Raw genomic sequence first — 23,845 nt, 5'->3', positions numbered from 1 at the left:
TTAACTCATTCTAAGACAACACACGGAGCATTTATATCGCCTGGCGGACTAAAGGAGCCAGAGCAGCAACCACTTGGGTGCACTCAGTAGGCAGTGTTGTGGAGTCTTGCCCAAGGTCTCTTTACTAATTAGGTGGGTCTTACTGAACAGGAAGAGCCAATATTTAAACCCTGGTCTCCTGTGTCAGAGGCAGAGCCCTTAACCAGTACACCGTGCAGCCACCGCTAAAATTGGAGTTGGAAATAAGTGAAACTGATTGCTTGTTTAAATCCCTAGTTATGCCTCCCAGTTTTCAAATGCTTATGATAGTAAATGTGCATTAATTAGCAGTGCTGAAAGTTTTATATATAAATTGCATGACTGTACTTTTTGCAATAACTTCAAAATACCTGACTGGTTAATGTGGCTTCATTTTCTGCTGAGATGCAATTTTATTGGACAGACAGCAGTCTTAAAGGACACATAAACTGAGAGTGGTATGAAGGCCACCATATTTATTCACTTTAAACAATACCAGTTGCTTGGCTGTCCTCTGAAGTTGAAAACTGTTGGGTAGTGCACAGCTGCGGGGAAGCTGATGTATAAAAAAAAATCCTGAAAAATTGACATTAACAAGTACCTCTATGTGTTCTAGTAAGAAGTAAGGTCTCAACTGGTGATCCCTTATGCCATTCAAGTGAATGTACCTACTAATAGGCAATTTAGGGGTAGGCGATAAACAAGTGCTAACAAGCAAGATAGCATAGCAGCGGACTGCTGGTGAATTAACCTCCTTCAGCTGCCCGTATGAAAGGAGCCCTTAATATGTTAGAAAACTTATAATGATAATTTCTGCACACTGCATGAGGTATTCTCCACCTAAATTTCTGTGTCTTCTCCCTCTAGATATTCATAGGTCATATTGTGCCTCTGGGATCAGCGGATGCGGATGGGCGGCTGCGATCAGGGGATGAGTTGATCTGTGTGGATGGCACGGCTGTAGTTGGGAAGTCCCATCAGCTTGTAGTACAGCTCATGCAGCAAGCAGCCAAACAAGGCCATGTCAATCTAACCATCAGACGCAAAGTAGTATATCCAGGTGGGTACAATATATGCATTTTTTTGAACCCTCATAGGATGTGTTTGCATTCTATTAAAAGGCTTCTGCATGTGTGTGAAGGTGTCGGCCTTTTAATTAATTTGTGGGTAAATTAAACTGCATGCACAAATCTGCTTGTTAGCCTCTATAATAAAACCCCTTTCTCTTTGCGTCCCATGTCTGTGTGTGTCCCTGCGTGCTACTGCAAATGTGCTGCAGGCACAGCCATTGGACGGGAGCAGGGCGCGTACGCGGCGTGCGGTGCGGCGGTCATGGGAGGATAAGAAGGGAGGGGAGGGAGGCAGGGTTTAAACACAGACCTAGAGCCCGTTTTTAAATGGGCTTAGGTCTACTAGTTTGTATTATAAAAAGAACTGTCTTAACTTAACATGATGCTGTGTAACACTAGAACTGGTTGTCTGCAGTATTCACATCAACTGGGAGTCCACTTTCTGTTGCAGGCCTTTGCAGTAAACTTTTGGAGTTGCACAGTGCATGGAGTATGAAGATTTGATATTCTCAATGATGTGCACATTTTCTTGCACTTTGTGTTGGACTTGAAATCTGACCAATACAAACGCAGATTCTGCCGATTTTCGATTGACCTAATTCCAAACTGCCTACAAACTGCAAGGACATTTGCATTGGTAGAAAATGTGCAGTTTATTCATCATCTCTAATTTAGATGTCTCAGCATCACCTCTTCCCAGAGGCTTTCTTGGGAGGAAAAGAGAATTTTTTTTCAGTGAAATGTGGCCTTCAACCTCTCAGTATGAACCCCTTTTACGTTCTAATGAATGGAGGCGGGTGTTATATGAAAGTGATTGCAGTTGGCACTGTTCGTGTTAGTGTCACGATAGAACCTGTTGTCTTGGACATTACGTGTAGCGCCAGCGCGTTGCGGTAATACCTGTTGTCTTGGATGTTGTGTGTAGCGTCAGCGTTTCAAGGTAATACCTGTTGTCTTGGACGTTACGTGTAGGGTCAGCATGTCGCAGTAATACCTGTTGTTTCGTCTTAGACATTATGTGTAGCCTCAGCGTGGGTCAGTTTCCCCCTCAGGGCTCAAAAGAGCATTTTTAAGTAACAGTCACTTGGCATCTTACTCTGCATCCTGAGATCCCATTCAAAATTCTGACGTCCTCACAATTTTCATCTGAAATATACTAGTATGTTAGAAGGAAAGCTAATGTGACGTAAGGATGTAACCTGGAACTTGTGCAGCAAAATTAACTCCTACATTTTATTTACTAGAATGCTTTATAGTCCAACTCCAAGCATGAAAGCATTCCTACTCCTATGTAGACAATCAGTTGGAGAACTTGTTTTGCCTGTGTATAAGGTCCTTGATTAGCAGATGTCACCTAAATCACCTGCTTAGTAGCTCCTTAGCAGCCACTTAGAGGAGCAGGGTGTAATAATCTCAGCAGGACCGGCCCTAGACTTTTTGCCGCCTGAGGCAAATTTTTTAAAAATTGCCACCGACGCCGCCCCCCCCCCCCCGGGGCCGGCCTGGGGGGCCGCCGAGCTGGAGGGGTAGCTGGCAGGACAGGGGTATTGGGCCAGCGGCGGGGAGGGGGGGTCGGACCCCCCCCCCTCCCTCGCCTGGGTCCCCCGACCTCCGCTCCCCTCCAGCCTTAAATAGAAGCAGCCGCTATGTGTTAGAGGAACGGGCGGGGAGGACACTCACCTCTTCCCAGCGTGCGCTCCACTGACGTCACTTCCTGCAGCGTTGCAGGAAGTGACGTCAGTGGAGCGCACGCTGGAACGAGGAAGAGGTGGGCCCTCCCCGCCCGTTCCTCTAACACATAGCGGCTGCTTCTATTTAAGGCTGGAGGGGAGCGGAGGACAGGGGACCCAGGCGAGGGAGGGGGGGGGGTCCGACCCCCCTCCCCGCCGCTGGCCCAATACCCCCGTCCTGCCAGCTACCCCTCCAGCTCGGCGGCCGGCTCCCCGCACCCACGGACGGACGGGTGCCGCCCCTGGAAATTTGCCGCCTGAGGCATAAGTTTCACCCCGCCTCATGAGCGGGCCGGCCCTGAATCTCAGACAGCTGTCTGTGTATCACCCCTTGAGTAGCTTGATAAAAACTGAGCCAAACTTTAGCAACAGCACTGTCTTTAAAGCCCACTGTTGTTTTTCTTTCAGGTCATAGTACTAATGTTTTTTTACCCATGGAAGGCTTATTTGACACAAAAATTTAACATTTGGGAATTTTGCTTACATGAGATGGAATATTTCGATGCTTAACTGGAGACAGGTCTAAACGAAGAAATATCTCCTGAAAATTTCAAGACATGATAAATACAGTAGTATAGTATTTCTCTTTGTGGCTGGCCTGTGTTGTGTTCTCATAAGTTTGTTTTATCTTCCAGTCCTCAAAGAAAATGAAGTTCCTGCCTCGCCAGCATCTTCCCACCACAGCAGCAACCAGCCAGCCTCCCTGACTGAGGAGAAGCGCACACCACAAGGCAGCCAAAACTCACTAAACACTGTAAGCTCTGGCAGTGGCTCCACCAGCGGAATTGGCAGTGGAGGAGGCGGTGGGAGTGGTTTAGTCAGCACTGTGGTTCAGCCTTATGATGTGGAAATTCGACGTGGAGAAAATGAAGGCTTTGGCTTTGTCATTGTGTCATCTGTTAGCAGGCCGGAAGCTGGCACTACTTTTGGTGAGTCTGATGATTATGTGATGCTGATTTATCAAAGCAGAAACAAAGAAGACTTGAGCAAAACTAAAAAAGTTTCTCAGGACAACCAGTTAGAATCCACGCTTTGCTGAAAAGCTTTAACCTCATTGGTTGTTCTGGAACTGCTCTACTTTGAGGTAAAGCAAACCTGAAGCGAAAAAAAAACACGTACGATTAATTGGATGTAGTACATATCATGTAACACATAAAACATTAATGGTAAAGAAAAGCATCTCATTTTTTTAATTTTCAGTGTTATAGGGTTGTTGTTGTTGTTTTTTTTTTTGTTTGGGGGGGGGGGGGGGACATTGCATCATTCTGTCAAATTTGCTGTTTAGAAACCACACTCTGTCTTGTAAGTTATAAAACAAAGCAGAAGTAATGACCCTTTAAACTTTCCTGCAGTAAGACTTTAACTCAAGCTCTTTCTTGGCTGTTTAAGTGCTTCGGAAAAAAAAGGACTGTATTTGAACCAGTGGGTCGAAGAGTTCGGAGAAGCTCTTTTGCTTAGATAACTAAAGTTTTTTTAACTCTTCTGTACTGGAAAACAACACGAGACTTGTTTCTCTGCTGCAAATGTTCTATTTTTTAGCTGTGCTATCCAAACAATTTATTATCCTTTAAAAGTTTATTTTCGCTTCAGGTTTGCTTTAAAGAGACTCAGTAAAAAACAAACAAAAAAAACCCCTCCTCCTTTGGGTGATACTCACCTCGGGAGGGGAAAGCCTCAGAATCCCAATGAGGCTTCCCCGTCCTCTGAAGCTTGGGGGGATCCAGTGCTGGCTCCCCCGAAAGTCCCTTGACAAGGGTGCACGGGCAATATTTACCTACCATGATCCTGCGCAGGCGCACTAGCGGCTCTTCGAGCTAAGGCGGAAATAGCGTTGCCCGATCGATCGACTTTACTTCGCAGGCGCAAAGGATTCGCGCCTGTGCAGCAAAGCGGATATGATCTGGCTCGGCTATTTTAGCCTTAGTCCGAACAAAGAGCTGCTAGTGCATCTGCGCAGGATGCCGGTTTTCGGGGGTCACAGCGCTGGATTGCCGGGACTCCGGGGGATGGGGGTAAGCTTCATTAGGATCCAGAGGCTTCCTCTCCCAAGTTAGGCATCCCCCAGAGGGTTTTTTTAGTTACAGGTTTTCTTAAAATGAAGTATTTAGATATTTGAATGCAAGGTAAGAGCTTGTTCATACTAGGCTGGATTGCACTGTACTTGCCAATGGCCAGTCCCTCTTGAAGAGGGTTAACACAATTCCTGTCAAGGCGAGAACTAAAGAAACTTCTTCTAGATACAGCAATTAAAAAATAAGGGCATCTTAACAATGTTCCATGCTGCCCAACTAAAATACAAGTTTAGTCTGGAGGTGGGCTTCGTTAAGATAATGGGGAATGAGAGAGGAAATCTGTTAATTGTTGTCCTTAAGCTCCCTTCTAGTTTATACATAGGCTACCTTTTGAATCCTGTATGCCAAGTGTCTTGGGCCTTGTAAGACTGACATATATTAGATAATGGAATTTCCACCTGGCAAAGGATACATTTCTTCTTGATTTTAGTAGTAGTGAACAATTGTATGACTTCACCTTGATCATATTTCAGGAGAAATGTGCTTCAGGATCATTTGAAATGCTTTACTCATAACATAAGTCTTGGTGCTTGCTTGCTGTGCACCTAAACTCAGCTTCACTGAGATGCAAGCCAAGCCAAAGCACCCCTCCCATAACCTGTATTGAGGGATTAATGAAAGCCCAGCTAAATAAAAATTCAGCAAGGCAGATTCAATAAGCAGTCCTTGTAAAGTAATAAGTATTGCCTTTAAAAGAACACACTTAACTTGATCTCATTTGCCATATTCTGCATATGTAAATAACAATGTGCATTCAGGAAACAAGACTGGCTTATCTAGCTGGCCAGAGTTACTTGCCATGGGGGCTGCCATCTTGTTATCTCCGAGAGAGGGAGGCTGTGCACAAAGCAGCTACTATGGTCAACTGAATTGACAATAAAGGAATTGAGGACATACTAAGAATCACACATCACAGAAACAAACTAAAGATAGGTATATAATGCTAAGTTTAGGTTCACTGAAAGACATCTAGTGCCATAAAGCAATTCTTAAGTGACTAAGTGAAAAATAATACTAAAGTTAGATCTTTACCACCATAGTGAGATAGTCCACAGGCTCTGTGGATCTTCCTGCAGCCCTCTATTCCAGTGCTTATTTCGTATTTATCTTCTGTACAGACACACTGCTTGTTCTACTGTATTTGGGGGGGGGGGTTAGCATAAGCAATGTGATGTTGGGGACACCACTAGACACACTAAATTTCTCAACCATTTTTCCCAAGTGTGTATGTGGCTTAACTAGTTTCTTGATAGCAGACTGAAGTCTTACAATTTCTCACCACCAAGTCTGCCTTCTCACATAATGGGCACATATTTTTGATTGTAAGGATGTTGGGAAGTGTAGTATGGCATCTCTTGTTCTTCTTTCTTTGGGTGTCACATGATCACACCTGATTGGACTACCCAGCCGCTGAATCCAAAGGTAAGAGGAAAGTCGTTTAGTCTGCCAAGCACATATGGGCCATGAGAGAGGTTTTCTGCCCACACACTGATTTTTAGCAATTGTCAACCTGATTTCTGTTAGAATTTGCCTTGTTTGGTTTTTGTTTGAGCTGGTAACACTACTGGCAGTGCTTTCAGTGAGTAGACAAGCACTTGGCTAGAAAATAAGTAGAAAAGTCAGGTGATGCTGATGTAAAGGAAGAAGAGAGACCTTCACCTTGGCTACCTCTGGGCTGTCTGAGAACTGCCAGAGGTCGGTGGGACTTGTGCTGTACTGATCTCTCCCCACACCTCCCTTACACATGTCAAAAGAAAAATATGTGTACAAAACAGCCAATCTACTTGCTGTCTTCATTGTGTAGGCCATAGAAAGCTGAATACGAAATTTGTTTGCAACTAGATCTGTTGACATTCTGATAAATGAGGTCCATTGAGTTTTAGTGCCATTCTGATAAAACATACAGGGTGTGCATAGTCAGTTTATTTTCTGTAATTTGAAGCAAAAGATTAATACACTTTCAGAGTCTTGTGTTTATTCTGGTTTTTATTCTATAAAGAAAGAGACTGTCAGTTGAAGCCCAAGACGACAGTAAAAACCTGTAATTATGAGGGAATTTCAGTGTGACTGTAGGTTTATGGCCTAGCCCTACTGCAGTGGGAGCGATAAAAATGGAATCTCACATTCGGCACTGAAATGAATAGAAGAACATGGAATATTCAATCAACGGATTGGCCTCAGTCCTAAATAAAATATACATTAGGCCTTGTAACATTTTGTTGGCTTTGATGTGAAAATCAAAGAAGGCTTTATTACAGTAAATATTTCATATCTGTGCAAAAGGAATAGGCAGATTATGCCCAATGAGATCACTCTTTAAATATACTGTATATATTTAAAATATGTGGAACTTTTAACTGTTCTCTGTTTTCAATGAGTTGCCATTATAAGTTACTACTGTGAATTATTCTATATGTCATTCTCCCACAGTATTATTCTCTTGCTGTGACAATTGTCACAGTGATATTTCATGTACAGATTAGTCGGTGATGCTTTATTATACTGAATGCTTTCAAATGAATCCATATCCTCTGCCATTACACAAATGTTTGTTGGTTATTTCTTTTCTACCCCCTGGCATAAAATATAACCACCTTTTGGAAGTGTTTGTCTGAGTTGTGGCATATAAGTACAAAGCGGTTTTTAGTTCCTGTTACAGCAGAGTCCCCAATATCTGGAGGGGGGGGGGGGGGGGGATAGGAGTTGCCTACTGTCGGATACATGTGCATACCAGCTGTTGCTTACCGGATAAAACATCACGGACCTTTCCCTCTAAATACTTACCGAGCCTCTAGCAACATCTAGCTGCTTTTCTGCGGATTCTAGCGGACTCCTAACTGCTCTCCGGCATCCTCCGTGCACTCAAGTCGGCATGTCACCTGACCTGCATCGAGTCAGATGACAGACCGTTTCCGTGCATAGTGCCCGAAGGCCGCCAGGATCCTTCTAGGAGCTGCAGACAAGCCACCAGACATCGCTAGAGGCTTGGTAAATATTTGAAATGTCCCCAAAACTATAGTCCTCGTTATCCATCAGGCATGCCAGTTACTTGAGACTTCCGGTTGCCTGAGTTCCAGATAATGGGGACTTTGCTGTATTTTGGAACTGTGCCTATAAGGCAGTGGGTGACTGATCCTTACAGGTTCTTACTGTTGTTGGTGGTATTGTCATCAAATTTCATCTATAGGCTAAAGCATTAAAAACAGCATACAATTAACAGCTAAAACCATCTGACTGGTTTTCACAGGTTAAAACTCATCTTTTTCTCTTAATTTAGCTGCTAATTGATAAACCTGCCTTTGCCAGGCAGAATTGTCAGATTGAGCTAGAAGTGCATACACTGTGTAAACAAGACTATACATTTCTGCTGTATCCAGGGCAAGAGCAAAGAACTTTATCTCCTTTATTTGCTCACTGATTTCTTCTCTAGGAGTACATCTGATAATTGGTTATGCAGCCACCAATGATATCAGCTTCAGTGAGTTGCAAATATGCATTCAAAATACATCAAAGCAGTCTCATGGTGTTTATCATTTTTCTTCTTTTTTTTACTGTATTTAATGCTTTAGAGGAAAAAAAATGGGATGAAAATACTACTTTAAAATATGACTTTTAGACAGACTAATCCTTTAACTAGATAAGATGGATCATTACCATGTATAGACAAGCTGTGTGTATTTCTCTGATGTGTGCTATCAGCTGCTCTCTGCTTCTTTTGCTATATGGCTTTCGTTTGTGAATTGTCTAGTGGCTTAGCTCTTTTTGTGGGAAAATAATAATGAAAACCATTTCTTAAGGCTGCCACGCACTGGTAGAGCAAGGGGTGCTGCTACACTCGATTTTCACTCCTTAATCGTGGGGCAGATTTATCACAAATGCAAGGAATTGTTGCAAAATGAGTTCAGAAGTGGAGCCTCTGTTCTGAGCAACCAATCAGAATCCTTGATCTGCTCCATTTGTGCTCCAGGTGTCCCTTGCATGGGTTTCAAATAAATCCGCTCTCTTGATACAGAATGGAGATAGTGATTAATGCTGAACACTTATCTGTGTTTTTAAATCTAAATTAATCATGCTCACTACTATGCATGACTTTGTACTATTCAGTGTAGTACCAAACCACCCTTTGGTTGCTTCGTTCCTGCTAATGCAGTCAATACTGTCTGCAGCTCCCTGTTCTGGTCTGTATAACTCTGCTCTTTAAACCAGTGCATCATGGAAAACATTTTAGGCAGATCAGGTAAGAATGATCAAACCTGCCTAAAATGGATCAAGACCGCTCCATAATGTGTGGCCGCCTTAACTTGTACAGAAGAGTATCTTGAGTTGGAAAAGGGACCCTTTTCTTTGTGCTGATTATCATTCATGAACAAAACATTGGCAAGCCTAAGTGGGTTATTTGTCTTTCTGTGATATGGGAGATTGCAAGCATGATACAGAGTGAGGGATTGTGGGTGATCGGTGGCCTTGAAGGCAAATGAGCTGACCCCTTCCATTCTGTTTACACTAGGCACTAAGCAGCAAGCCACATCCAGGTTCAAGGCAACGGGTTTATAATAGCCCTGTAAATCACTTGAAGTTGCATTATAATACATTTGTCTGGAAAAATGTTTGCATTGTGCTGTGGTGAGGTTTTTTTGATTAGACAGTACTGAATGCAGTAAAACATAGCAACCTAAGAGATCTCCAACCACTGCAGTCTCCCATAATGCTTTAGGAGCTTTTCCTGCAGTTTTCTTTCAGGAAGAGGGCTATGATCAAATATATGGTAACTCACAGAAATATGATTGGATATGCAAAGAGCAATAATCAGACATGATCTACAGATCAAACATTTAAAGTTGGCTTATACTCCCAAAACTAAAATTTCAGTTACTAATTTTAGGGACAAAAGAACAACATTTAAAAGCATTTCATGTATGTAAAAATCTTTACTTTCACTGCCCAGAGCAGTAAAGTCTTGCTTATCTCTGGTTAACCAGCAAATGTAATCATTGCCACCCTCATATCCTGCTAAAGTGACTCAGCTGTTGCCAGGGCGATGTGTCTATTCAGCAGAAGAAGGGAGCAGAATCAAGACACAGGCAGAGAGTGTCTCCTAGCCAGCAATTACATTTGCCGATTAGCCAGAGGTAAGCAGTCCTGTACTGCTCTCTGCAGTGATGGTAAACATTTTTACATGCAGGGAATGTACCCAAGAGTACCGTAGTTACTGAAATGTTAGTTTTGAGAGTACAATGACAGTTTAAAATTGTATAAGAAGAAAGATTGAAAAGTACAGTTGTGCTTTCATTTATAAGTAGCTAGCCTATGCATTTCCAGTTTGGTTGTTGTTAGCTGATATGTTGCTGGGGCTTGCAGCGCAGTCCTTTTCTTTCCAGCAAAGTCCAGCACATTATTTGGGCCTGTGTGCTCTATAATGGGGCAGCAAGCTGTATTGTCTGGGGTACTAGCCGGCTTAGCCAGTGTTTTCTTCACCCTGAGCACAGCTCAGCTAATACTGTGTGCTTCATGCATTATTAACCCTCAACCTTCTGTCTCCTCTCTCAATCCGTCTCTCCTGTCCTTCCTCCGATGTCTTATCGCTCTAACACAAACTGTGACATACAAAAGCTGGAAATGCTTGTGTGGCCATGCCTCATAAAATAGGTCGGATCATCGAGGGGAGCCCAGCGGATCGCTGTGGTAAACTGAAGGTGGGCGATCGGATACTGGCCGTCAATGGGTGTTCCATCACCAACAAGTCCCACTCTGATATCGTCAACTTAATCAAAGAAGCTGGAAACACTGTAACTTTGCGCATCATTCCTGGAGATGGTAACTATTGTCTCTTTATTTATTCCACTTCTAAAGCATATTTTCATGATCGGTTTAGCTCTGTGAATAAAGTGGAACTCCAGCCATGTTATTGTTTTTAGTTTTGGATAGAATGAGGAGGAGTATTATCTCTGTCCCTATTAAAGGGAACCTGAAGTAAGAGGAGTAAAAATGACATATTTATTTCATTTTAAACCAAACGGATTGCTTGGTTGTCCTGCTGTTCATCTGCCTCTAATTCTTTTAGCCATAGACCCTGAACAAGCATGCAGATTAGAGGTTTCTGACAAAAAACTGACAAGATTAGCTGCATGCTTATTTCAGGTGTGTGATTTAGACACTACTAATGCCAGAGTGCTCAGGGTGCCAAGCAACTGGTATTGTTTAAAAGGATGGAAATATGTCAACCTTCATATACTTTTTCGCTTCGGGTTCTCTTTATGGGGATGTTCCAATTCTTTCTATCTCTGTCACAGTTGGCGCTGAGACAAAAGGTGACATGGGTTAAACAATTTAACAGCCTCTAAACAGGATTTGGGAAAAATCTCCCAAATGGGCACCTGCCTGGTCTGGTGACAACTTTCAAAAGTTGAATTTTCTTTTCCTTTGGTGAGATTTCCGACTTACTACCTGTTGTATCGCTGGGACAGGATGTGTGAATTTCTCCAAAGCATTGCTGTCGGCAATAAAACCCCTGCCCCAGTCCATGTAGAACAACATTGACTGTAGTTGTATTATAAATGTATTAAAAATGTACGTCTACTCATATGCTACCAATACATTTATTTACTGTATCAGACATCCTAAGAAAGCCTCCTCCCCAGTCCATTAGGTAGCCATTGATTGAAACTTCGTATAGTTTACTAAAAGTATGTGGACCTTTGTGCCCTGTCCACTGTCATTAAACTGTACATGAACAGTGTTAGGGGAAGTATAGATCGAGCACTGTATTTGCCCCAAAATAACAGATGAGTAGCCAATGCCCACTGTTCTAAAAAGGAGTTTAAAATACTTCCCAGCAGCACATCGTTCCTTTAATTTTAGGCGACTGCAGCATAACTTCATAGTACTCAGTTATGGCAAGTGGTTTTGTAACATCTATTAATCATTGCTTTTGATCTACTTGAAAATATTTGGGGAAAACTGGCTTATTGGCTCCTGTGTGCCCTGGCTTTTGTTTCAATGGCATTTAGGATGTGTTTTAGACTTTCTGCTATTACAAATGTTGAGCAGTTTCTTCTAGGCAGAACCCCATAAAGACATCATTTTGCATTTTTAGAGGTGTTAATCATGTAACCTGTTTCTCTACTTATTTCTCAGACTCATTCAAATAGTGGGAGTGTAAACATGAGAAGTGATACATTGTTAAAACTTACATTGCATGTAATTCTGTAAATGAACTGTTTTCTTTTTTGTATGGATGCTGTCTTTGCTAACATCTTTTAAAAATGCTGTTTGCTTGGCCATCATGCTGGGGTTTTGAGTATATTCAGGGCTGAGCAGAGGTGAGAGAGATTCCAGCCTCAGGGCGCAGTGTAGGAAGGGGCACACAACTCACTCAGCTCTCATTCCCCTATTTTGTTTGAAGCAGAGAGAAATAAGAAAAGGAGATACATGGTAATGACTGCAAGCCAGATAACTAGAGACTAAGGTGTTAGAGGCCCTGGGGGGCCTCTTAGTCCAATAGCAATCAGTGTGTGATGGCTGGGGTGGGAGGGATGGAGGAGCGCACTTTGGGGTCTTAAAGGGAACCAGAGACGAGGGGATCCTTAAAAATTAAGAGTTTATACATACCTGTGGCTTCCTCCAGCCCCATAAGCCTGGATCGCTCCCACGCCGCCATCCTCCGCTGCCTCTATTGCCACTACCGGGTCCCGTCACTTCCGCCGGACGCGACCAGTTGTACGCATGCACAGGGGCTCCCTCCAGCTTTGTACGCATGCGCCTGCGCAGTACGGAGGGAGCGCACTGCGCTTGCGTCGACTGGCCGAAATTACGGGACACGGTACCAGCGGACAGAGGCAGCGGAGGATGGCGGAGTGGGAACGATCCAGGCTTATGGGGCTGGAGGATGCCCCAGGTATGTATAAAACTATTTATTCTTCATTTCTGGTTCTCTTTAAGGCTCGTACACACGTCAGATTTTTCTAAACAACCCGTTGTTTGGACGTTTGAACGTCTGGCCATTTGGACGTCAAATCGGGCTTGTGTACGGTCGGTCGTATCAGCTGAACGACCATACACACGCCCGATTTGACATCCAAACGACCGGCCATTCAAATTTCCAAACGACTGGTCGTTTAGAAAAATCCAACGTGTGTACGAGGTCGGTGTTTGGCAAAGGTTCATGAGGACTGCTGGAAAATACTTTTTAGGAAGAGGTCCACAATAGCAGTTTCATATTCCCCTTGGTTCAGGTTTTCAATAAATCTGCTTTCATTATAGAGAAGGCTATTAATTATTCATGTAATGCAGCATGCACACAGCTGTTTTATTCCTTGCTATTCTGAAGACCAAAACGGCGTCAAATAGCTGGCTACAAGATGGAATAAATCCCCCTATAGACAAAAATGTTTCCCACATCTGTGTAGGCAACTCGGGTGCAGAGCTTGTTTCTTCTGTGTTTATAGTCCTTGATGAGTAGATCCACTTTTTAAGTAACAGGCCTGTAGCCCAGGCACTAAAAACATTCTGCAACACAGGCCATCAATGCTGTAGGTTCCAACTTTCTCAGAGAGATTCTGTCTGTGCCCACCTTCTTGCAATCCAAGCAGTTGCCGCACCTACAGAGCATGTAACCATCTATTCTTGGCTGCCTTGTGTTATGTGAAGATGGGATTAATAGCTGCAGTCTATTTTTGCCCAAAAAAAGAATCGCATGCTTTTTGCCACACCTGGGAAACCATGCATTGCTGCACTTGTAATACAAGTTAATAGGCTGCTCTGGAATTTCCTTTGCAGTCTACCACATTGCATTTTTGTGGGGGTGTTTTTCCATGAGAAAAAAAAATCACACAGCCCTCGCTTTTGTCCACGTATCGCCCTCATTTGTAAATCTGTTGTATTTCAACACAAAAGTCGCAAGCAAAGAGGAAAAATTGCAAATCGCCGAGGGTCAGACAAAGGAAAAGATGCTCACGCAGGGAATAGTGTGCACCCTGTCTTAAAGGAGTACTGTAGGGGGTTAGGGGGAAAAAGAGTTGAACGTACCTGGGGCTTCTAATTGTGCCCCACAGACATCCTGTGCCCGTGCAGCCACTCACCGATGCTCCGCTCCCTGCGTCCGTTCACTTCCGGAAATTGTGACTTTAAAATCGGAAAACCACTGGCCTTCGTGGCTGCATACTCGCTCCTGCTGACATCACTGGGAGTGTACTGCTCAGGCCCGGTACTGTCTGCGTTTGTGCAGTACCCTCCCGGGAACATGAGCAAGATCAAGGATGCGGCCATGCAGGCGCAGTGGTTTGTTGACTTCTGTAAGTAAACAGGAGGCGGAGACTGGAGCATCGGCGAGTGGCTGCACAGGCATAGGACGTCTGCAGGGGACCATTAGAAGCCCCAGGTAAATTCAACTATTTTTCCCCCTACAGTAGTCCCTTGAGCATACATTGCTAAGCTGTTGGTATCTTTAGATTTGTGCTTGCAGACGAGCTTTAAATAACTTCATTTGACAAAGTTGTTTTGCAAGTTTGGATGTCTTCCTGGTTACAAGTAATGATACAGTTGACAGGCAGTTGACAGGGAAGATGGTATTGTCTTGAGAAACATTAAAAAATAGATATCCTGTATAGAAATAGGCTGCACCACCATAATTCCTGGTAATAACCAGGATTCCTGGTTACAAGTAAATTATGTGCACAGGTCTTTTCACTGTCCGAAAGGGGAAGCATTACATTGATTTATGGGCACATGGGACGATAACTCGGAAATACGTTGTTTTGAGATAATACTACTTTGCAGAGCAGCAGTTGGTGAAGTACAGTATAATCTCGTTATAATAAACTCTGAATTAGTAAACATTTGGGTATAGTAAACTACCTCTACAGTTCCCAGCCAATCTCCATTATAAGTCTATGTGAGCAACGCCTGGTATAGTAAACTCTGATATAATAAAACTTTTGTTATAGTAAACATGTTTTTTTGGCTCCTATGTGACACTAAACAGTGGGCGGTGCATGTGTCATATGTCAGTGTGCAACCCATGGTCGGGTGCTCTCTACAGGCTGGTTGCAAGTTAATTGATGCATAACAATTGTATGGCAAGAATAGCACCGGCACTGGATATACAGTACTGTACAAATAAGCAGCCTGGAAAAATGAGGAAAAATGTGACTGTAAACAAGAGGATGTAGCGTTACCACTTTCACTTTGCAATCACTGATAAAAGTATCGTCACTTTTCTTCCAGGAGATTGTATGCATTTCTAGGTATCTCTTCCTTTATTAGCAATGACGCTCCTGGTAGGGTGTCGGGCCTAGTACAGGATTTCACTTCTAGTGCAGATCAGAGCGGGCCTACTCGCTGCAAAACTAAAGAGAGTTTAGAGGAGGGTGCTAAGTCCTGTCCACGGAGGTATCGGAGCTACTCACGTTACAGATGCCAGTGGCTTATTATGATTTGCTGCATTTTGAAGAGTGGCTTCATGATTGGCTCAAGTGTGAGCAGAATTTGCAGGACACATGCTGCAAGTCCCCCCACCGAGGTATTGGACCCACTCATAGGAAGCAAATGGCTGCCTCTATTCAGTGACAGCTGCAATTTTTTAAAGGGACTCCGAGCTCAAACTAGAATAGAAAATGGTACTCACCTGGGGCTTTCTGCAGCCCAGTGTAGGTCTGGAGGTCCCACGCCGGCATCCTGGCTCCTCTCCCAAGGGCTGTCCAAAAATGGCTGGCCGGTGTCGCCGGCGTGGGACCTCCAGACCTACACTGGGCTGCAGAAAGCCCCAGGTGAGTACCATTTTCTATTCTAGTTTGAGCTCGGAGTCACCACTTCGCCATATCTGGACGCATATATCCGTCCAGATAGGCAGTGGTGCTGCAGCCGTGTGGTGCGCGCGATCGGGCGCGCGCGCGCTCCCGCTGCCTCCCGCTGGCCCCCCGATCAGTGAATGGGAATATAATTCCCATTCACCGATCTAAGTCCCCGGCAGAAATACCGACGCTTTCTCATCAGAGAGCGTGGTATTTCTGCCCCCAGGAAACTTCTTCTCTTCATTTTACATCGTTCGCATCCAGGAATTTTTTGAATGTGGCCAAATAGTAAACTGCACCCACATACCTGTATTGAATAAAAAAATACATTATATTACATCTAAAATTGGCTATTTACCTCCCAAACTAAAATTACCCAAATACCCAAATACATTTTTGTATTAAAAATAAAATAAAAAAAATTACAATTAAAAAAAAAAAAACTACATAAATAGTTACCTAAGGGTCTGAACTTTTTAAATATACATGTCAAGAGAGTATCTTATTAAATGTTTTAAAATTATAAGCTTGTAAATAGTGATGGACGCAAATTGAAAAAATGCACCTTTATTTCTAAATAAAATATCGGCGCCATAAATTGTGATAGGGACGTAATTTAAATGGTGTAATAAGCGGGACAAATGGGCACATAAAATGCATGGGTTTTAATTACTGTAGCATGTATTAATTTTAAACTATAATGGCCAAAAACTGAGAAATAATGTTTTTTTTCCATTTCTATCTTAATCTTCCTGTTAAAATGTATTTACAGTAAAGTGGCTCTTAGCAAAATGTACTACCTAAAGAAAGCCTAATTAGTGGCGGAAAAAACGAGATATAGATCAATTAATTTTGATAAGTAGCGATAAAGTTATTAGCGAATGAATGGGAGGTGAACATTGCTCGGATGCATAAGATTTTCGAAGCTGTAGGCTGAAGTGGTTAAGGAGCCCTGGATACTGTACTAGTTATTTGTCCAGCCTAGCTATGCAACCCTCAGGTATACTTAACCTTGTTGTCCACCAAATGTGCAAGTGCTTGTAAGTACCTTCGATGGGAGGACAGAGTTGGTCCTTTGCAGCAGAGAATGTATCGGCATGCTGGGCGATTTTCAGGTCAATTTCTGATATAGTAATCCACTTTTCCTAGTCCCTTGGAGTCTACTATAATGAGATCATACTGTATAACAGATATCAAAAGGTTGTAGTTTCCTATCTGATGGGCGGATTGCCTATTAATCCCCTATTATTGATGCTGATTTTTGTATCTTCCAAATATGCCAAAAAGACCTCGCAGTCTACAGAGTATAGATGCATATGAAAAAAATATACCCCTGCATTACATTACATTGCCTAATGTCCTTTTTACAAGATCATCCACTGACTTGTTTTATATAACCAACCCAGCTGTAAAATTTCAGAGCAGCTGATAAAATCTAGGGCAAATTGCATTATGTTGGCTGCCCTGTACAGCACAATTATTCTGTATCTTTCACCAGTTCTAATCACCACACTCTGTTCTGCTTTATTGTGCTAATCCATTTGAAGAGCTATTCATTCTTTTCTTTTTTTATTTTTCTAAATGCTGTTGAAAATGGATGTTGCTATGTGAAGTTCTTCAGAGCTGAAAGCCGGATCAGGCAGTGTGTGTCAGTGCAGCGCGAGCTGCCGGGGCGTTTGCTTTGCTCTGTCATGGCTGAACTTTTTTCACTGTGCTTCTGTGTTTTTAATTGTGATTATTTTTAGCTTTGTGAAGAGAAAGTACAGTCTCACCAACCTCAGCTTCCTACTGCTCTGCTAGGCTGGAGGTCTGATGCATCATGTTCATCAAGGCACAAATACATTTATTATTATAATTGTGTATTTATACAGAACTGACATCTTCCACAGCCCTTTTATGTAGTGTATAAAGTCATGTAACCAACTGTCCCTCAGAGTAACTCACATTCTAATCCCTACCATGGTCAGTCATTGTATGATGTTCCTATTCCTATTGTGGACTAATGCTGGGTACACACGATGCAATTACCCATCCGATTGACTGGTAATCTGACAGGAAGTTGTATGGTGTGTACATGTGCTCCCAATCGATAACGGGATTGATTATCACGTGATGGCTTTGGAAAGTCAAACCTGTTATTGAGCAGATCGGGCATGATGATAAAAATAATCATCAGATTCCCATCGATTGGATGAGATATTGCATCGTGTGTACCCTGCATCAGTTCAATTTGTTTTTGGGAAGGAATACATAAACCTGTTTTTGGGATGTGGGAGAAAACCGCCACCCCGGAGAAAACCTGCACAAACATGGGGAGACCATAACTCCATGCAGGTAGTTTCCTAGCCAAGAGACACACTCAGTGATGGACAGAGGGATACATAGGTATGTGAACGGGTGGACAGGCAAATGGACAAATGGGTAGACAAAAAGGCCGTGACATAGAAGTACACATAAGTGAATGGATGGATAGACAGGATCGGTCTCACCCTGCAGATGTAATTACCTTTAGTAAAGTTGTGTTAAAATCATTATACTAGCAGTGATGGCACCCAAAAGAAATGTACTTCCAATTTCAGCAGAAGTTCTGCTATTCTCTGCTGGTGCATTAACTTCTTTATTGCGCAAAGGATAAAAGATAAAATACACTTACAATATGGATACTAGTAATCCGCATGTCACCCACTCTGGGGTTAGAGTCAGTCCCCCTCGAGCTGGTCCCTTGAAAAGTTGCACTGCCGTGGCCAGCGGTGGGCATCCCTGATGTCTGAGGGCTGTTTCCTGCACTTGAGCTCGAGGGGGACCGGCTCTAACCTCAGGGTGGGGGACATGCAAATTACAAGTATCCATCTTGTAAGTGTATTTTATCTTTTATCCTTTGGTAAATAAATAAGTTATTGCACCAGTGAGCCCTCTTGTTTTTACCAGATAGATGGATGGATAGACAGATGGATCTATATATGAATTTACAGGCATTACAAAATACACAGAGATTCAATGCTAAGAGCCGTGTTTGTAGTATTCTATTCTGCACTAGAAAGAGAAGGGATTGCTGGGTAATTTCATATTTATGTCATGACTGTATATGTGTCTCATCCTCAGGGATTTCTCAATCATGAAATCTTATTAAGTATAGCAGAGGAAATAAAACATAGCTAGAATGCAGAAAATGTTTAATAATGGCTTTGACTTCCATCAGATCACTGCCTGTGCTGTTGCAGTCTTGTAGTTTGAATTCTAGCAGATGTAAGTAATGGCAATCTTTCATGGAGGCTCCACGCCATCATTAAAGCAAACCTGAAGTGAAAATAAATTGATGAGTTAAACAATTGTATTTAGTCTATAGTGCTGATCTTATATAGGAATTTCCTGGAACCATAAAGTCGAAGACCGTTTTACCATTAGAGCAAAAGACTGACTGTTTTTTTGTCCAGTTTATCACATCGGAAAACTAACAGTCAACGGATCCTATTCTACATATAGGATCTATTCACACTTGTCAGTCTGCTGGGTCAGTTGCAGTAAGCAGACCGCTTTTGTGCGGTCTGCGATTTTTCCCATTGAGTGGACATTTGTCCCGGGCACCAACCGAACCACAAGGGACTATCAAAGGGAACACTATACTGTCTGCTCCAGATCCAGCTCAAGTGGGAACCTCACCTTATGCTTCGTACTCACACTAAACGCTTATAGGCCAATCAATCAAGGGCCATCTCTGCAATCTCTGCGTGTACAGTATTGACGCCAGATCGTCTTGTTCAAGCGTATTTTTCTCCTTTCCCCTTGTGCTGGAAGGCACTCCATTGTGTGTCACTTATCATCCCCCCTCTCACTTTCCACAGCAACAGAGCTTGTTGCTAACCCACTGGTGTCTACATCTCTACAGCACTTGGCCCAAATGATTGCTGATTCCTGTGGGTGAAACTAATTAAGTGTTTGTACACATCTTTATGTAGATTTTAAAGGTTAAAAAAACTAGGTTTAAACGTTTGACCGTTTTAGGGGAATCATTTGTGACTCAATACAAAAAAAACTTGAACTAAATAGTTTAAATAAATTTGTATTTTTTCTCAGAAGTGTTTCACAGTCACACAGGCGTTTTATGACCTCTAATTCTTTATCACTGAGACGCTACAGTCCACTGCAGTCTGATTGCTGAAAAACAAATTACCAACATTGAATTTTTTAACCTTTCAAAATATTTTGAATACTCTGAAGTATGATTGGGACTGTACATACACACTTTTATCTCATTATGTCATCACTTTGACTCTTTAAAGTAGAACTACAGATACTATGTAAAGTGTATCCGGAATAAGCATTGTGCATCCTCAGATGACATATAGCACTGCATGAGTAATTTTTAAGCCTTTTCTGAGAGCTGAGGGCACATGATTAGGTCTACAGGAAGTTGCCCACTCAGTTGTATATTGGTAGAGAAATCCAGTAATCAGAGTTTCTGTCATTAATTAATTATGGGCGAGTTGGTGAGTGATTATCCCTAACACCCGCTGATCCTTACAGCAGTAATAGAGAGCCTTAGGGTCCTTTACACTTAATCAGTTGCTCTCAGTTATAACTGATAGAAAACTGATTTTCAAAGTAATGCCTAGTAATGTTTTCCTATGGCACGGTTCACACAAAACGCGTTTTAACTGAAATCTTCTTCGCAATGCACTGCTATGGAAAAACGCATACCAATGCGCAGTAACGCATACTAACGCACAGCAACTGATTAAGTGTAAACGGGGTCTTACATTGCAGGCTCTCTTTTTTTACACTGTAAGACAAGTAGTCTTTAAATTTACAGTTCTTGTTAAACCAGTGGATCGAGTCCTAAACATGTGATTTTTATTTTTATTTGTAACATTAAATATCATCCAGATTTTAGAGCTTGAAAAATAATAAAAATAAAAAAATAATGTACAGTCCCTTTAAGTTGACACCTAGCTTTGCCAAACCTTCCATTGAATGGTAAACATGAAATAGTTAGCTATTAAAAATATATATTAAAAAAAATGATTGTACAGCAGTGAGTAAGAAGAAAAAAAGAAAACAAATTCCTTTTAAATACAGTTGTGAGAGCGATATTGTTAAAGGAGGAGAGTCGAGTAATTTTGCCGTGTGATTTCTTTCCCTATTGCTAGCCATTTTTTTTTTTTGCTGCATTATGCACAATACCTTAGTAGAGATTTCAACATAATGACCCTCATCTTGTTTAATAGATAAAATATCTCCAGGCTTTTTCCCCCGACTCATCATGCAAATTACAAAATTTGTCTAATGCTCTCTGCTTCCTTGTGCTGCTCAGTAACTAAATTGCTGATGTGTGTGGATAGAAGTGTAGGAAAAATATGAAATTCATAATATGTTAAGCCTCACTGAGTCTTGCAATTTGTCTTTGCAAGCTGTCAGGCCGCTTGGAAAATGTACACTGATGTTTATTAATGCCCGTTGTGTGTTTTCTTTGTTGAAGCTGAATTCCAAGATTGCAAGAAATAAAATAACGTTCTACATCAACCTCTACTTGGTCACATACCGTGTGTAGAAATTCAAGGCCAATTTATTAAGTGATGGAATGTAAAGCTTTTCACCTCTAGTTTTCTCCACGTCTTTGATTCTTTGCGTTTGTATATTTGTCATTCGTAGTTTTGCATTAAAAGCAATGAATTCCCATTACAATTTCATCAATCACAAAAGGGTGAAAAAGTGTATTTTTTTTCATTAGCCTCATAATTAAGTAGAACACTCAGCATGGGGAAAATCTGACGACCTGGGAAAATAGTTTATTTATAATTTTATAAATTAATCCCTAGAGTCTAATATCAAAACGAAAATTGAAAGTAAAAAGACCTAAATCTCACCTTCCACTGTTAGATTTTGTAACAATCGGAACCTTGTGTCACAAAGAACGTCTTTCCACCTAGGGCAGTGATCTGCAACCTTGGCTCTCCAGCTGTTAAGGAACTACAAGTCCCACAATGCATTTCAGGAGTCTGACAGCCACAGTCATAAATCATAAAGGCAAATGCATTGTGGGACTTGTAGTTCCTTAACAGCTGGAGAGCCAAGTTTGCAGATCACTGACCTAGGGTAATATAAACTGACCGATATGCAGCTGGATACTTAATTCTCACCATCTTTCCCTTTGCTGGCCCAGGTGGCTTTACATGGCTCAACTATAGAGTACAGCCATTTACCTGATCTTAGTTTTTGCCATTGTACTGTAAAGGCTACACTCTTGATTGATAACGCCCCAAAGGGGATTGAGACCTGATCCCTTGGGCGACATCACTGACACGACATCGTTAGCTTACATGCTAACTATGTGCTTTGTTTCATGGGGGGCAGAGATACAATGGATAACCGCTGATGTGATGTCAAACATTGGGCTAGGCAAGTGGTGAGAATAGAGCTATCGGCCATCACTCGGCCAAGGTGATCCGACTGGTGGATTGCTTGCCGAGCAGCATTCAGGGGCTGATGTACACAAGCCGTATTATCCGCTGAGGCGGTCATTACCCGTGTTTGTACAGGCATTAAAAAAGGCAGGCAGATCAAGAATTGCTGATTGAACAGTGAAGAGAAGCAGGAGACTGCCGTGTCATCACTGTAATTTCACCTATTGTAAAGAAGCAGCAAACTGGGCAGCACGGTTTCTGCTTATCCTTTTCTCAAGTCAGGACAAGGAGGATTACGTGAGATAGATTTAGGTGTAACAGCAAAAGATTACATAAACTAATATTGAATAGGCTTTAATATATGTGGACTTTGTTTTACTTTAAAATAAAAATTGGATTGCCCATAAAGTTACTTCCTCAGCAGTGTGAATACCATGGCAAAATGTAATTGGAAAGTCAGATATAAGTGGTTGTTATTTTGCAGTATAAAGGACATGATTTCTGATAATCCATTCCTAATTAAGAATAGTTAATGGTAGTGGCAGCAGTCCTTGATTACGAGGAGGTCGATAAAAATGATCAGAGTTCTGCCATGCTTGCTTTAATAATACATTCAGTTACCATAAATAGCTTTCAGGGTAATTGAACATGTAGATGTTTAAACACTTTTACGTCCATTAAGCCACATGAACATTACAATGGAAAAAAAAATACAATGCCTCGCAAATATGTCTCTATTAGAGAATTTGTATGTCAGCCCATTCATGCAGAGTGCCAACAAAGTTCCCCTACAGTTTGAAAACTTAAAAAGTAAAAAATTATTATTTTCATTAATTATTATTTACATGGTCTCCATTTGTCAACCAAAGAACCTATAGACTACATTCAACTCTCATCCATATTCGCTCTAATGTTGCTTTGTCATCAGTGGTGATGGCATTAGGGGTGCTGGGAATACACCATGAGTATTTTTTGGCATATAGATGGCTCAATGGATAATTTCCAACAGGTCCAATCTGATTTTGATAATTGTTCTGATCGACTTTCTCATAGAAGTAAATAGAAATCAATCGGAAAAATCGATCAGACAGTAAATCTGCCGAAAAAACTCATTGTGTATTCCCAGCATAACCTGAACTTGAAGTGAAATGTAGCAGGATGAACTAAACATGTTCATCTTTATTTCTTATGCTGTTTGTTTTATGGTTTAATACATTTACAGATAAGACTTTCACATTGATGTCCACCCTTTCTCTTTTTGTTTCTTGAGTTCCCAAACATTAGTAATCATCTGGCCTACCAAATCTTTTACCTTCCTTTTTGCTCTTTCCCACCTGGTAGAAGTGACAGAGATGGCTTATGACACTTATCCGGTATACAACAGAGAATAAACATTTTTAAGAATATTTTTACTTTCTGCCAGAAGATGCACTTTAACATATTCCTGTAGGAATATACCTGTGAGCAGGGGCGTAACTAGGCCCCACCGGGCCCCCCTGCAGAAATTCTGAGCAGGGGCTGCAGGCCCTATTGTTATGCCAGTGCCTGTGAGAGTGATATATGAAGTCATTGTGAAACTTTTTGGACATCCCGTATGACTGTTTGAGGGTTCATAATTATTACAGGCTCATAGAAGCAAACCTCTCACAAACATGCATTGTGTAATGTAAAATGTATAGTCAGAAGTTGCAGTCAATAGAAAGTTAATGTTAGAAAAGTCAGCCGTTCCAGAAATGTAAAATGCGGAGTTCGGTTAATGGTCATTGA

The 23,845-nt window shown here is 41.9% G+C and overlaps 1 protein-coding gene across 17 annotated transcripts in view; it reads left to right on the top strand.

Annotated features, from left to right (window-relative positions):
• Nucleotides 1-23,845, top strand: part of MAGI1 (membrane associated guanylate kinase, WW and PDZ domain containing 1) — an 869,123-nt gene that overhangs the window by 821,665 nt on the left and 23,613 nt on the right. For 14 of the 17 annotated variants that reach the window (XM_068253811.1, XM_068253807.1, XM_068253808.1 and 11 more), the window contains 3 exons: nt 886-1,078; nt 3,454-3,747; nt 10,501-10,704. In XM_068253811.1, coding sequence (XP_068109912.1) covers nt 886-1,078; nt 3,454-3,747; nt 10,501-10,704 — 691 coding nt within the window. The remainder of the gene's footprint in view (nt 1-885; nt 1,079-3,453; nt 3,748-10,500; nt 10,705-23,845) is intronic. The other 3 variants (XM_068253812.1, XM_068253810.1, XM_068253813.1) reach the window with 2 other exon arrangements.

The sequence above is a fragment of the Hyperolius riggenbachi genome, chromosome 9 (genome assembly GCF_040937935.1).
Source record: "Hyperolius riggenbachi isolate aHypRig1 chromosome 9, aHypRig1.pri, whole genome shotgun sequence".
Lineage (NCBI taxonomy): Eukaryota > Metazoa > Chordata > Amphibia > Anura > Hyperoliidae > Hyperolius > Hyperolius riggenbachi.
Note: the sequence above shows the minus strand (reverse complement) of the source record. Positions and strands in the feature narration are given on the sequence as shown.